Below are 17,513 nucleotides of genomic sequence, written 5' to 3' on the forward strand. Positions count from 1 at the left end.
TCAGGAGTAAAATCGTTCTAGATTTGTAAATGCTACTTAGATCCCTCATATAGTATCAATAGCTATCAAAAAAGAGCTATTGAAGCTTTTTTTATTTATACGTATTTCATATTTCATAAATTTCTAATTCTTGCTAATTTCATTTTGAAAAATTTTGTCCTCGTAATACCTGAATCTGACACCAACATTCTTTTTGGCATAAAATTCTACAAATAGTTGACATTTACTTCACTGACATACTTTCACACCGATTTCATGCTTCCGCCTGTGAAAATATCTTTCTCAAATATTTTTATCATTACGTAACTTATATCATATTAGAAATAAAAGGATTATAAATAATACGATTTTGAGGTAAATTTTATATTATTATTGTTTATACATGTGCAAATTAGTTTATCAACAAGTTTGTTTATTGTATATTAAGGAAAAAATATTTTGTAAGCTCCAATTAGTAGTAGTAATAATATGGCCATGGTAAACGTCTCCTGTAGACTATAAGTGCTCCTCCGAAGCCTCCATATCTGCCAAGACCACGTCCAATGCCTCTCCCAAAACCACGTCCGAGACCTAGACCAAAACCACGTCCTCCTCCAATACCGCGCCCTCCTCCACCAAAACCACGTCCTCCTCCTCCTCCAATTCCACCATGCCCTCCGCCACCACGACCGTGGACGTTGATGGATAATACAAGTAATATTATTAGAACCCGAACCACAAACTGAAAAAATAATAAACTTCAATATTGTTATATAAAAGAAATTAAAAAAAATTGTCATTTTGTCGAAAACATTCATTTTAGTTCTGCTTCTATATTTATTGACAAATTTATTGAAAATTACTTTAGACCATATCCAACTAAAAAAAAACTGAAAAATAATTTATTTTATGATACTTTTAATAGTAATAATTTCTTTGTGAAAATTACAGTTGTCTTAATAGAGCAAGATTCCGTGGCCCCCATACCTTACTTATTTTCTGACGGACAAAACATATATAATAGGTTAGTATTAGTGTGCACAGTGAACGTGTATATACCTGCTAACTTACGAGTAGATAGACGGCCAATTCTCAGGTACCTGGTGCTACAAGTACGTAAACATTGTACTTTACTTAGTCCTCTGTAATATTGTGTATTTTGTGAATTGCCAGACCAATACTAGTGGCAACATCCTAGGGTCAAACACTTCCTAAGCGTATTAAAGTGTCTCTGTGAGTAAAATCGCACGCAAAATAACCAAGTACCTTTTTAATCCTGTAATACTTTCTTTTACACTTCTCTGTAAAAACACAAATTAATTAAAAAGCGAATAGCTGTCAATTTAGAAAAATAATTAAAAGTAATCGTGAAATACCTGATTCTTTTTCAAGCGATTCACTAACGAAAGTGGGTAATTGGTCTCAATCTAACTAGATGAATTGATACTTCTAGCCTCCTTGCATTGTTTATGTACTGAAGATATTCAATTGCTTCCTGTCAGATTTATTCCAGAGGCTAGCCATCTAATTTTTACAGTGGAAAGAAACTCAGAATTTTTTAATATTTTTCCGATTAAATTCTTCGTTCATTATGGGAACCGTATATGTGTCGATGCCTGGCGCATCAACATCAATAATCCCGCCCATAGTGTGAATATAATAAATAAGTTTTTGGATTGTGAATTCATCTTCCTCTGCATCTACATTATTAAACTACTCTATTATGCCGTAAATCTTAGTTACGCCAACGTATCTCAGTTTATTTCCATTTACTTCTTCATTGATCCTGTGAATGACGTAACATTGTCTGTGCTAACCACAATCAAATAAGTGAACCGACAAAATATCTTTAAATTTGAGGTTACGTTATTTTCTATTCTTTAAAATAACTTATTTAACGTCTTTTCCATAAATAATATGAAATTTGCATCCGAACTATTACAAAAAATACATTTTAATAATTCTGTCATTATAATTTTCAAAACGTTGCAAATACATTAAATTTTTTCACAAATATTGAAATCAAAATAACAGTTCCAGTCTGACGCACAGACTACACTGAATAAATCAATACGCACGCTATACGTACAATTATTTCACTCACACTCAAGCGTACGTACAATGAATTTCATACTTACACAGAGCGACACTTTAAATACCCTCTTTTTTTGCTGCTTGGCAATAAATACTGCTGACAGAAGGTGTCTGGCAGTATTCATTTCAAATTAATCAAGATATTTCCCATAACATACGTAAAAATCAGACCACAGACTAAAATTAAAATGAGTACAATTTTTTCGTATCTGTAGCACCTGGTACCTGAGAATTGGCCGTCGATTTAAGCTAGCAGGTATGTATATGTTCACTGTACACACTAATACTAATCTATTATATTTGTTATGTCTGTCAGAAAATAAGAATTATATGTAGAAAGTATAGTTCAGTTTTCAACATCAAATAAAAGCGATTCTGCTATGAATGTCAATTCTTAATCACGTTATTCGTTGTTTTTCACGAATAGTGCAAAGAGGAAAGTCGAAATTTAATATCAAATTTTCTTCTGATTTTTCCCCATATTAAATTATTTGAAGTGTTTGAGAATATTTCGATTCAAATATTTAGTACAAACTGAAAATCGAATCTAGCAATACTGACGCGAAATAGTTGTTGCTGGTAGTTTGAGGTTACCTGTTCAACTTGAAATGAAAATATTTTGATTTATTTTTCGTTTCAAAAAAATGTCAATATATGATTTATTCATTAAAAATTATTGAGAGTTAGAATATACACTGTTAACTTGTTACACCCGCTATACTAAACATAATAAAATTTACTTTTTTTACAGAAATTGAGAGATTACATTCTGAAACTTTCTAAAAGTGAGAAAAAAAAAACTTAACCCAAATTATTGGGTAATGATTGTAGGTTGAAATAAATGTTAACATAAATTGGTTGCACCCGCGATCTTCTTGTTAGATCTCAGGTGAAACTTTTTGTAATCAACCATTTTGTGTGATTAACCACATAATATTTTATTGTTTTTATATGCCTCGACTCATATTATGTTTAATACTGTTGATGCTATATATTTAATATGTGTCTTTATATTATAGCCAACAAATGTACAGAAATATGGGATGAAATGACAACAGACAACACAAGTATACAGTTTCGAAGAAATATATGCGGAAATAAGAAGAAAATCCGGAGCCTCATGCCGAACACCCCCATCGAAAAAACCGAGAGAAGTAATGAAATGGAGATACATGTATATTTGAAAATATTGGATACAATCAGATTCAAAGCAAGAATGCAGGCAACTAGAAGGCGTAAAGAAGAACTATTTAATCCCGAATCTAAATAATAACAATGATCATGAGCACTCGACAAGCCTATTCTAGAACAAGCGACACACTTCCCCAAAACACATCAAGAGCTTCTGGCAAGAAAATTACTTAGTATCGTTAAGTGTGTCAAAGCAATATGGATGAAAATGAAGAAATCAGAGTACAATTTATGACGACTGTTGATGGCAAACCTTCCAGAGAAATTGTAAATGACACAACAATTTAAATATATCGTGAAAAAGTGCCAATGAAAAAAACTGATGGAAATAATTCATTCATAGTATTTTCTTTAGAGTTTGTGTTTTATGTTTATGGTTACTTGAGCATCTCACAAATTACGAATGCATAATCGATTAAATATATCACAGTTAACACATTTATACGTTTTTTTCTATGTTCTGGAATAGTTGGGCCAAATTTGTTACACCCGAAATGACAATTTGGACCTTCCTCCTGGCTATTAAAATATTATACAATCCGTGTAAACGAATATAAGAATAACATGTTGCAATTTTACCTATCAAAGTTTAATTCCATTAGAAATATCATATATTTAATTACATGAAACTAGAACATGCGTCTAATCGTTGCACCCGATATAATGGAAAAACCCATGAATAACAATTTTGAATTCTTGCATTCCCCTCAAAACTGTTCTGTTTCTCATAAACGATGTTTTATCAAAACCATCAAAACCATGGAATTAATTCAATTAGTATAATAGCGTGTTTAACAAAGTAATCTGAAGTATTGGTAGATATATTGAATTAGTCAAATTTTATACAAATAGGTATCCTTATAAACATGGACGTTACTCTTGAAGTACTTACAAACTATTTTTAAATTTTTAAACTATCAATGAAATTAACTTTCACAACCTTATTTATTTTGAATAATTTTTATGTAGTGATAATGGTTATGTCAAACTTGAAAAGTAACATAAAAACCATTTTTAACACTGATTTCATATATTTTATTTGTTTTTGCAGTTATCGATCATAACTTCTCGTACGACTACTAAAATGACCAATTGATAATGGTAATATATTTAAGGATTGACGTATGTGAACCCAACGCTATCCAAATAATCGCGTACCATAGTCAAATACTTTTGTCTAACTAGCTATTTTTATAAATTAGCTCACAATTGCAAGAGGTTGCTCACTTATTGATGAACAATTATCTTAATATTTACGTATCAATAGCTATTTGTTAGGGTTAATAATTGTATCGGTAATAACTAATTAAAAACCTCTGACCATAATCCTCTTAATTCTTGTTTGTCGATATATTTGAAAATACTTCTTTATAAAATTTAACTTGGACTTTGTATAATATCTCACTTTTTCTGAAATATTAGGTAGTAGTAAATCGAATGTACGCGTCCTTAACTGGGATCTAGTTTATTATTATCTGACGATATAATTTCCATTGATTTCCCTAATTTTTTATGTTTGGTTTCTAAATTAATTTTTTTTAAGATAAATGAATATGAATGATCATAAACAGTTTATTTCCATAACAATGATAATTTATTACAAGTTCATTTTTATCGTCTTCTGCCAAAATGTGGGTATCCAAATAGTGGTGGTGGAGGTGGTGGTGCGGGACGTGATACAATAATAACTGGACCTCTTAAGCCGGCACCTGCCCCTGGTCGAAAACCACCTCCAAAACGTTGACCAAAGAAATGTCCTTCGCTGTAGTTGTTACAAAAGACGAATAAAGCAAGTAAAATAACTACCACAATCTGAAACAATTGATTTGTTAATAATGTCTAATACCTTTCCAGAAATCACTGTTTCTTCCACTACAAATTCAAATTGTCATATTTTTCGCAAGATCGCAACTTATTATACTTCATTATGTGAGCTGGAGCACTGTGTTTCACTCTGCATAAAAAATGTTGTTGTAATATGCAATATGGCCGAATTATTTATGATTCACCAATCTGAAATGTGCACAAAATTGTTCTACAAAACTGATACAAAAAATATTCTTCAGTTGAGACTCGTATTTTAAAATTACTATCCATACCATCTATACTCTATACTAGGTGCTTTATAAATTATATTTATTATACCTAGTCCTAGACATATGAGATTACTACCTAAAACATATATTTTTCCGTTCTCACTAGATCTATGATGAGCAGATTTCAAGTCTTTCATACAGTCCCACAGCATAGGTTAATGCTAATATTAGAAACCACTTCGTGGTGGTTAGTTCTCTGTCTCAATTTCGGTTAAATCCGGGCACTGGTGATAATATGCAAATTATGATAATAACACTGGTCGACAAAAAAAATTGTGATTGTATAAAATAGTCCTATACAAATACGAAGATAGGAAAAAAATAATTGTAGCATTTAAAGTTTTTATGTTACATTTAAAGACCCATTGGTAAAATTTTTAATATGTATTAAAAAAATAATTTCACGTTTTTTAAATTGTATATATTGACAATATTCATAGGTTTTGCCTCATCTATTAAAAACAAAACATTAAATATCAATAAAGCTCTACTTTTAACTTTAATGAGGGGTTGCAATTTCTCTTGTTACAAACCAAAAGTAATTACTCAACATGGCCGAATCTTGATACTGAATTTCAATTGTTCTAATATCTTGGTGGAACCTTTCACGCTGACAGTTCCCAAATTTTCGGTAAAAAATGTCAGATAACCGTCAAATCAAATGTGGCTCGCCGGAACTGATACTTGGAGTAAAAATAGGGTCGGTGTATTGTTCTTCGGAGCTTCCTGATGATACGTTGTCTTCTCCAGTATCTTCTAAGAAAATATTTTGCGTATCTAAGGGCGCAATCGGTACTGGTAAATTTTCGCTATGGGGATCAGGTCGTATAGCAGACGGCAAATTTGGATACTCGATCTTGTGCTTTCCTTTCTTAGAATAACCTACCGTCTTTGTTAGACAACAATAGTAGTCGTCAAAATGGTTAGTAGGTTCTTGCCATACCATTGGAATTTCCAAAGGCATGATTTTTTTCTTCCCATTCATCCACTGCACCAATGACACGCTACAACTAACACAGCACGCATGGGGAGCCTACTGCTTGTTTTGGTCTCCAATTAAAGTTTTAAAAATATTTGAAATGGACTTTTTTCACATTTTCGGAAAATGGCCTAGCCTGCGATTTCACCATAAATTTCGTCTTTATAATTAATTTTTGCACTATGAACGTAGAACCACTAAATATGAAACTCAACAAAATACTAATTTTTAATGTTATTTTTATGTTGATTATTCAGAATAATACAATTCAGGTATTTTTTCGGCCATGAAATTCACTAATATTAACCGCCTGCTAATTTCAATAGGGATAATGAAGCTATTGAAAAGTGGTAGGTGTTAGGGCTTGATAAATATTTTTTCTATTATTGCATACCATTTTAAAAATAAAAGTCTTGCCTGAGTTACGAAAATCTTGTCAGCCAGTGAAATGAATAGAAGGTGAATACGATGATCTTCATGAAGAAAATTCATTATAAACAGACTGTTATAAAAAAAAGAATCAGTTATCACAAAAATAATATGAAACCAATAAAGTCAAATGTTTGAAAGAGGTTGCTAACAAATCAACGATCAACCGATCAACGTTATGAAACGGCTCAGTCCGTGCCGTAGCAGAATATTTTTTTGAAGAAATTGCAGAATTAGAAAAAGAAAAAGTGAAAAACTTCATTTGAGATTGCATCTGCTCAAACACGAGCAATAAAAGGAAAAATATGGGAGGTTGGTTAGGTTATTATTATTATTTCAAGTATAACACAAGATTTTATTTTCAGGCAAAACCAAACTTTAAGTTGCACCTTTAGATTTATAGTCATATTTTTTAAGCCTTCATCGTTACCTTATGATTGCATTGTAGCAGTTTGACGTAGAGTAATATCGATATCAAAAATATAATTTTTTGCTAAAACTTGCTAAAGTTCTAAATTGGAGATTCAGAGGTGTGAAACTCATTCAAATTGATTCTGTTTAATATCCATCGCGATTTAACGATATAGCAGATCCGTTAATAAGCGGAATAACTAGATAACACAAATTCTACATATTTGCTATTTTAAGTAAAATTTCACACTTTAACGGATCATATCCAATAATTAGAAGATTACCTAGCTATTTTGTATATTAACGTATTTCGCATTTTAAGTTATGGATTCTATTTCAACTCATGTGTTAAGACAAGTACTTCGATTCTATTCGGAATTAGCTACATGGTAATATTGCCGCTTTACTGATATATAGTATATCTTGCGCAGCGTGGATCTCAATCTAGTAGTATGGAGATTTATTTCTGGATCAAAGAAGTGCCAAAGAAATCAACGAAATATTCCTCTGATGATATTGTATCATCAGAGACTAAAAGTCTTCTTACTATTCAAAGCTCTCGCAATATTCATTTTAGATAATAAAGAATTTGCTGAAATTCTTCTTCAAATACAGGAATGTTCTATTTAGAAATGGAAGAGCTGAAACGAATTACGTAATCCTATCATTAAGTTTTTTTTTCTGAAAAAAAAAGGATTTGTAAAACAAGAAAGAAAATTAAACTATTGAATAAATTATGACATATACTGCGTTTTGGTTTCATTAGATCATAACACAAACAATGGAATAATTCATAGTTTTGAACGAATTGCAAAGTATCTGTTCATACATAAATCAGTTCTCATTTAAATGGAATTGTTTTCTAGAGGGACTTTGGTATACTTTTGGTTATTTAGTCAATAATTTAGTCAAGAATCGTGGATACGGATCCATCATTTACTTTTTACATTGAGAATGTTTTCCGCAATAGTAAAAAAATTGTATTTGCCTTTTTACTATGTCAAATTCAGAGATCTGTACAAATAATTTACTACCGAAATGATAGAATGCTATTCGGAGTTATTATTGAATTAAGGAAAGATTTTCCTGTAGTATTTGGATGTCTTCTCAATAAGATATAATTTATAAATGTTAATCAAAATAGATAGGTGATATTTCTCTCTTGAATTTCGTATATATAAAAGTTATTGATTCAAACTCGATTAAATATTTCCAAAAAGACTAGAGGAATACAAAAGGAGCTGTAAAACTACTGTCAATTGGTAATTTGATGGTTTAATACTTTATAGTTAGTTGCATGAGAAAAACCAACAGTTTCTCTTCTTCAGAAAGACCACGTTATTCTGTTTCGGTTTGTTTTACTGATTACAAAGTTCGATTCAAATCGATTTTTCATAATTATAACATTTATTTCCTCTTTGCATTAGGCGCTACTCAACTGTAGTGAATAAAATACAAAAATATATAGCAATCAATAAAAATTTTTGGAAATCGCAATAGAATTATCCTATTTCGGAAGATATCCATGCAATATATATTAACATTTCCACTTACCTTAGCCATCATGTTGATCTGAATAGTGTCACTCTCTTTCTAAGTATGATATGTGATTTTTTTCGAGTTTATCACCTTGCCAAATATAACCGAATAATATTTATACTACTTATTAACACTGAGTCAATGTCTGATTTTATTCTACAGGGTTAAATATATTTAGTTTGGTTTAAATGAATATTGATATTTAATAAGCGATAAATACTAGTGTATATTGTTGGTGTACAGAATATTCCAATAAACGTGCCAAAATAAATTTAGGTGAAAAATGTTGATAACGCTATCTATTTACAACGTACAGGATCTTTTCTACGATTACATCTAATTACTAGCAATATTATAGTGAAATTTTGTACAAATATGATTTGAAGCTCACAAATCACAAGAGTTTCTTTTTATATGTGGTCTTATGGATTATTGAGTACGATATTAGGTAGACATATATAGAAAATAAATCACCACTTATGAAATAATTAAACAAGGTATGAGAAGTATAAAATGCACAAAGTTATTGCAACTAAAAGACCAAATTCTCCAAGGGGGTGAATATCAGCAGATTATATTATATATCGGAAGTTTTATGTTACAGTTTCCGTCAGATTGCTTTTTGATGTTCACAGAATAAGCTGAAATATTCTTAAAAATCGAAATCATTAGAAAAATATTGTCATTGAAATTGATGTAGTAAATACGGCAAAGGTATAGATTTATTTCTTGAGCTTATTAGCAGTATCTGTTTTTGTCAACTTGATAGCAGAGTTGTTAATGAAATCATACTGCCACAAGGAGTATCCGTACACTTTGTTATATTTAGTAATACTGCCTTAAAAATTAGATTACATTGATTTTACTACGTAGTTAAAAAAATTGCGTTATTTTTGTATTTTGATAATGCTGTAGAACTGAATATTTTCTTGAAAACCACGGTGAATTGCGATTTTTTTATCCTACTATGTTTATTATAATAAATTTCAATTAGTTTTGCCTAACATTATTGCCGAAAAATAGTGTGTATTTTTTCAAACCCGATAGTACTATTACGAAAAAGTTATATATAATATACAGTTAAGTCAATTAACTGTATGTATGTGTAGTTTTTTTGCTGTGGCATTGGGAGATACTCGCTCAGTAGCTGATTTATTATCTCACTTCTTCCAGAAAGTTAAAAATATGAGATGACCCACCTGCAAAAGATCTTTGTTCTTTAGTACATGCGCCACCAGTTGTGCTCTGGTTCTCGGTATTATCTGTCACTAGATAGAGGTAGAGGTTTCGTCAACTTCAAGCGGAATCTACACGTTGCATTCTCTGCTAAAACTACCCTCTTCCTCAAGAACTACTGTGTGTTAACACACTTGGAATAAATTTTAAATGTTAATACCATATGTTTATTGCTCTTTCGAATAAAAATTTTTTTCATTAAAATTTACGTTTTCGGTATTTTTATTCATTTTAAACTTTATTGGGCCAAACACATAAAAACAATGAAATATGAACCAATAAACAAGATTCTATCGTATATCTATACACTTTTTTTACCAAACAATAACAATACAATTTCGAAATCCACTCCAACAACGATCATATAAATGCTATATTCACCAGCCGATTCAAAGAGATCTGTCTCAGTCATTGTCACCAACAATTTTGATATAATTACAGCTCACAACTATATGGGATTTATGAATGAAACATTTCGTCCCTTGTAACTTTATACACTCGATCTATGACAAATACTTAACAATTTGCACAAAAGTAAATAACATAAAGTACTTTTTACGCACTGGTGACTAATAAAAATGGAGATAATCGGTTGCATATTTGTTGAATTTCTTTTTATACTCGGTACGAATAGTACGAATGAAGAAAATAAAGTCTGATAACATGTTCATAAATTCTTTTCCGTGTGACATTATATCATCAAAATATTTACGGCAAGCCTTCTTATAAACAACACTATATTTACTTTGTTACTTGCAAATATATTTCATTAACATAGCTTTCTACTTTTTGGAGGAATAAATTAGAATCACTTATCGAGTTATATAAATGAATAATGGGTTTCCCATACTACTCACCGTGTTATCTTGGACTCCACAGATATCATTAGCACTCATAATTCGAATATACAATTATATAATGTCAATTTGTCAATACTCTGTAAAGCTTGAAAAATACTTACATATGCGAGAAATATTCTTCAAATGAAGACATCATTTTAATTAAACATATCAAAAATCGATTACAGTTTCTCTTTTAACCCTACCCTTTCATTCTTATTATATACACATATGTGGAAATTTGTCTTTTCATAATACTCAATTTGCTGTGAACATTTATTATAAGCATAATTTGTAATGCAAAAAAATCTATGAACAATTTTATTGCATCTTAGTTTGTCGCCATCCCGTCATATAAAAATACAGTAGCTGAATAGAGTATCAGGAATACAACACGAAGAGATCTGGATATTTCCGAGAATAGAGAAACAAACTAAATTATATATCTTCACTAACTGTCAAGATTTCAACATACGCTAAAGAAATCTAGGATGTGACCTAGTGAAAGAGTCTTGCTGGAAATAAAACGACTAAGTATTGAAAGATTTTTCAATTTTAGAGAAACTCCATGAGCTAGGGCGGAGGCCATTAGGAGATCTGTGAAGGAATTCCATTTTCAAAGTCTCCCCATTCTTAGTAATACATTCGAGTAGTTCGAGTGGGCTTGCCGTGTATTGATCTGTGGATATGGATCTTAAACTTTTGCAGTATCTTGCTAAATATTCCGCCTCAACATATTTTCATACAAGACGAGGTCAAATATCCAGTGGAAAAATTGATACGTAATCAACATAAGCTAGACACCTAGGGTAGACTTTCGGAAGTTAATGACCCTTACAAACTGAAACAGCCTAGGTAGCACAAATGAGTCTGAGGATGTAGGAACAGAAATAGAGTCATCAAAGCCAGCAGTCAGATTAATGCAGAAGCTAAAATTAAGGAACTAAATGGAACCATGAAATATATTCAATAATTGTTATCTTCACAAATAGCCATGCAGATCTGAATTCTATAGAGATCAAATGTATTACAGTAACTCAACATCCTTAGAACACATACACAAGCAGGTTAGAGTTGATCTCTAAAGAATTGAGTATATTTAGATCTGCTTGGCCTAGATACGCTGATATACGCAGGACATAAGGGCCCGTCATAATAGTTAAGTTTAATTTTGTTTCAAACAAAGGGATCAGTCTCTTGCCTTTTTCAATTTCAATCAGATTAATGTTTTCATCTAATCAGCCTTAAATTGAAAGTAGCCCTACACGTTCAAATAAATATCTAGATATAAAAGTAAAAGTAAAAAAATCGGTTCACGAAACAGAGAAAAGACAATCCATCAGTTAAGAAATATCTCGAAAATTTATTGATAATCAACTGAATAATTGAATTTACATCCTATTAAAATGAGCAAGTTATATTTAATAACTTGAAGGAAGTTCGAAATACCAGAGATACTAGTATAAGAGTTCTATACTCTACATTAAATCAAAAAATAATGGTAACCAATTTGAGGTGATAAAATGATTCAGGATGATACGCAATGAATATTGATGTATTATAAAATTTTGAAGAAGACGAAAGAAATCATTAATGAACTAAGGTTTGAGCCGTCTGTTGCCATCTACCATTCGAGAAAAATTCTCAACAACAAAGCACCAAAAAATTTATCCAGAGTAGAAAGTTAATTCAAAATCAATTCTAAACGTTACAAAGTGATGTTCAGAGATGAGAAAGTACAAGCAACCATAAAAAAGATACCTAGATAATTAGATTATGAATAGTATAGCTCATCTCATATTCAGTATTTGTTTTCTTTATTCGACTAAATATTTCAATACCTTAGAGCTAAAGTTGAAAAATGATGTTAAGAATTAGTACAATAATATTTTTGCCTACTATCAGTAAAAGAAATTAACGAATTCAAAATATTTATAAGGAAATAGAAATTCAATCACATTGTTTAAAAAACGGTTTTATATGAGTAGTTGCAATCTAGAGTATAGTAAGGCAATTGAAATGAAATATTTGAGAAAAAAACAGTGGATAAAGTATTTTAAAATCAGATAATAAGACTCGAGATGAGCAAACTTTGATAATAAATAAAATAAACAGTTTTATTAATGTGCACATAAAATAGATTCAACCAGCAAACATAACATTTATAAGAAGCAAATATTATAATTTTTTATATTATTATTCTAGCACTTCTTGTTTCTTGAAACATACATCTTATCCATAGTACCCAAATATTCATACTCTGGTAGACCATTTTCTAAATAGTTTTTCATTTGTAACCAAGATTCCCATATAATTCTTGCTCGCATTTCTTGAAAAAAGTTAGGAAATAAAAAAGCTCGACACGGCAAATGTAAAGAATATTTTGAATAATGGAGGTTTTTCACGAATTGAAAAGCACTCGGGAAAACCATCAAAGTCCATTTTGTGTCAAATTTATTTGTATACTCAATATTTCCCCTTTTAAAAAGATGCACATTTTGGTACCTGAACAAAAGGTGATATCCATTGTAGTCACAAACAAAAATGTATTTTTGAATATATGAAAAACAATGGAAGTAACAACAGAAATGATTAATAGAAAATTATTGTTAAGGTAACAACTGATATGACATTTGGTTTTCAAATTTAGAAAAAAAAATTCCATTAAAATATTGATGTAGGTTTTGTAATGAAATAAATTATTTCACATCTTACATGGAAAACGCACTAAAGTATTTTCTTGATAACACTAAATTAGTACAGTCCACATAATGGCGTATCAATTATACCAAGGGAATTTGCTCTCACTTTAAAATTACCGGAGTGAATTTAAAAGAAAGTTCGCTATAAACTTAGTTTTATTAGCTTCCCATTCCACTCTCTTAGTGTCCTAAACGAAAGCTAAGCCGAATGTTTTTGAACGAACAAACAACTAATGTAATATATCCTGACGACTTCGTCAAACGGGCAGAATTTTGAAATTATGGCAAATAGAAACAAAAATAGTTTTTTGACAAACTTAACTTTTTGGATATGTATTATGACAATTTTTTCTACATATAATAGAATATATTTTAAGGACAACATTGAAAATTATAATTTTTGCGGACTAAACGTACACTTCCTCGTTTTTCTTTTGATACCGATCGATTTAGGTTCTAACAAGGAAGGTACTCATAGACTGGAATGGGAATCCAGTGGATAGATGAGACAAGCGGCTCCATTAATATTTGCTCCAGTAAATTGGAATTCAGCAGGTTAATGAGGTAATATTGAAATTCTTATCCTCTTTACAGTAAAACCAGTATTTGACAGGAAGTATCATAACATGATAGTAATACTAAGGAAAATATCATAAAACTTTTGCTAATATCTGATTTTTGCAGTGTCTTGTATTAGTTTTATCAGTATTGATGATAGACACTCATGATTTCAAGGAAATATTATATATAATTGATAAATTTCAATAAACCGTCGGAACTGACATTTGCTTTCTAATCATCAATCTAATATCCAAATTCATTCAATTCATACTTAATAAATGCACAGATAATTGCTAATTACTATACTCAAAAATTATCAAGAATTACATCAGATTTTAGAGAATATATTTGGATGAATAAAAATTTATTCCAAGGGCGTTTTCATCCAATATTTCAAGAAGTAGCATAATCCATCTATAAGACTATTATCAATAATCTGACTGTAAAACTCAATTCAAGACCAATCTTCGGGCGTGAATCAATCTTATATAATCAGCGTTCGTAAAATTTTTAAAATCCATTTTGTCGAGGTCTTTGCTCTATGGACAAAATAATTTTTCGGTTCTCTGTTTTAACACAATCTAAACAAACAAATATATTTGAAAAACCACATATAAAACAATCTCATCTTGAACATAGTGTGTACTGCAAATATTATGTAAGATATTTTTTATCTAATGAAAATTACAAGAGAATTAACAACACCGTATTTTGGCTACAAAAAATATACGGAACTATTAAAAAATATAGTTTATGTTTTTAAACCGTTGTGATTTATTGATTGATATAGTTAGATTCCGAGTTAGCTTCGTAGAGAAATAAAATTATTCTCGTCTCGTCTCGCTTTTCCGAAACCAGACGAGACGTTTTGGAGAATATTGTGGACGACATCAAATCCATATCGTTTTAGTTCTGGTTAAATTTTTTCATTATTTCACAAAATATGATATCCGGTGATCTTCTGTGAAATATTTTATTGCAAATTTTAAACACCTAAGGGACAGAAAATATTATATTCATATTTTTAACTGTTATCTGTTGATCATATTTATACTAAACTAGAGAGGAATAAACGTGGACACTGTAATAAGGGTTTCTAAGAAGCAAAATTTTCTACCTAGAAGATCCTCTTATGTACTACAGACTTATATACGACGCTTCCTTTTTGATCACATAGAACAATTAAATATGGAGAGTATAATATTAAATAAAATCATCATTTAGAGCTAGGCAAAACGAAATGACACAACATGTTCAAGTACTAGGTACTTAATTTTTTTAATTCTTTTTCAATGAGTGAAATAATACTAAATTAGAATTTCTGAAGCCGTTGGTGAAGTTTATACTTAATATATTGTTTACTGCTACTACAGTAACAATCCACGATTACACTATTAAACTGTCTGATGCGCGTTTCGATAACAAAGATTTATTTTAGATTTATATACTCAGGTTGTAACATTTTTTCATGGATAATCTAGGGTCGGAACTTAATTCTGTTTGTGTGAATCATAAATCTATCGAGACATAAATTATTTGACATTATATCAATCTTATTTAACTTAGTATCTACCTTTTTTTATTTCATAGAATGATCTCTTTTGATAACCCTTTAAAGACTTCTTATCATTATTATTTGCATATTTTTAGATCAGATATAAAATAACTACAAAATATTTTATTGAAATCTTCACGCGACAATAAAAACCACACACAACCCTTGTGTTGTATATAAAAAATATTAAAAATTAATCAATGAACTGTTCGAAAAGATTTGAAAACTGGAAAAAAAATCAACGATTTTTTTTCGTTAACTAAGTATGGGTGCAAAATATAAGGTCAGGCAAAAGTATTTTTTTGCTTTTAGTGAATAATAATCGTGTATGAGGATTTATTCAACTAAGTTAGAAGTACTTTCGGTCTGTGAAGAAATGTGTTATCGAAATATACGTTTAATAGTGGAATTGTGAATGTTGATGCAGAAGCAGTAAAGAGTATGTTGAAAAATAAGTGATAATAGTATATTATTCAACTTACCTGCGCTAGTTATGACATACAGTTCCCCAGTATTATGCGACATAATAATGCCACAATACTATGCGTCTATTACAATAAATATTAAGAGATAAGTACAAATACAAAATTTATTCACAAATTTTCATAGTTACCTTTAAAAAAGCAAAAAACTTTTAGTTGTAATTATTCATTCGATATATCAATAAAATTAGTTGTGGCGTTTGAACAGCCAGTAAACCGAATATGTGGAACTACTTCACGCACGTTCATTATTTCTTTTTATTTTTGTTCCATATATGTTGTTGATGTATATAGGTGGAGGACTTGTCGAACTGAAAATTCTATTTGCAGTATCTAAATCATTATTCTTGAAATCATCAACGTTTTCCTCAACTATAGTAGTTGATTATCAACCGCTACGCCGCTTCAGTGCAGTATTATTTCCGTCAGCATCTACTAATGAAGTTTTTGACGACAGATGAAAGCAATGCATTGTATATAGACTATAAGTAATTTTAAAAATATATCTTCTCTTTTTGCTTCAAGCTTATTGGTAGGATGAATATATTTCTAAGCTATAATATAAGAATTCTCCAAATAGTGAATTAGTGAATTTTAGAATTGGGAAAAAAAAAGATCCATGATTTGCTAAATATATAATTTGCATAGCATGGAAATTTGATTCACGACAAGCTCCCATAATATCCATTATCAAACTACCTAAACTAAATTGTGTAAATGACTATATGATATCAAATGATTAAAAGATATGCAATATCTGTGACTTTACATAATTCTAATCATAAGCTTCATTCATATCATTAATATTCTGTCTTTTTAGTTACATGTTTCTCCAATCGACGTTCAATAAACTCACATATTCATCATCATTTAGCTCATCTGAGTTCTCTGCTGAACATAAGTTTCCCGTAATTGATTCCATCTGTAACAGTTTCTATGCGGCTTTCAGCCAACTAGATTATATTCTCTCAATATTATTGTTGGAACATCTCGTTGCTGGAGTTCCCTGCTACGGTGTGCGTCTCCACTCCAAAATATTTTTTGCTCAGCGTCAATTCACAAAACTAGCCAGTTAAGTAAGAAACGTACGACATTTAAATAATTCCCTGAGGTTGCTGTTTACTTCGGATGATGTTATATATTTAGTGTTAAGTCCGCTGAAATACGCCAAATGTACATTTTTTGTGAAAGATGACTTCCTACTGTACCAATCGTGAAAGTTTTCAGCGCAAAACTCAAAATAATTTGGTATCAACTCAATTTCAAAACGTGAAAGTAACAGATATATTTTTCATTAATTTGGAAAGAAATCGTGACTTAATATTTTAAAATTTTTTCGTGAACTTCAAAAGATTAAATTAGAATATTTTTAGACCGAAAATTATATAACTCACAACGCGTTGTGGACTTGGTAATATAC

General features: G+C 30.3%; 1 protein-coding gene across 1 annotated transcript; it reads right to left on the reverse strand.

Annotated features, from left to right (window-relative positions):
- Positions 1–360: 360 nt before the first annotated feature.
- Positions 361–8,955, reverse strand: LOC130441263 (uncharacterized). The gene is made up of 2 exons (XM_056774852.1): positions 8,734–8,955; positions 361–721 (listed from the first exon to the last, which is right to left on the reverse strand). The coding sequence occupies exons 1-2, from the start codon at positions 8,743–8,745 to the stop codon at positions 452–454; spliced, it is 282 nt and encodes a 93-aa protein (XP_056630830.1). The 5' UTR covers positions 8,746–8,955; the 3' UTR covers positions 361–451.
- Between the last annotated feature and the right edge of the window lie 8,558 nt (positions 8,956–17,513).

The sequence above is a fragment of the Diorhabda sublineata genome, chromosome 3 (assembly GCF_026230105.1).
Source record: "Diorhabda sublineata isolate icDioSubl1.1 chromosome 3, icDioSubl1.1, whole genome shotgun sequence".
Classification (NCBI taxonomy): Eukaryota; Metazoa; Arthropoda; class Insecta; order Coleoptera; family Chrysomelidae; genus Diorhabda; species Diorhabda sublineata.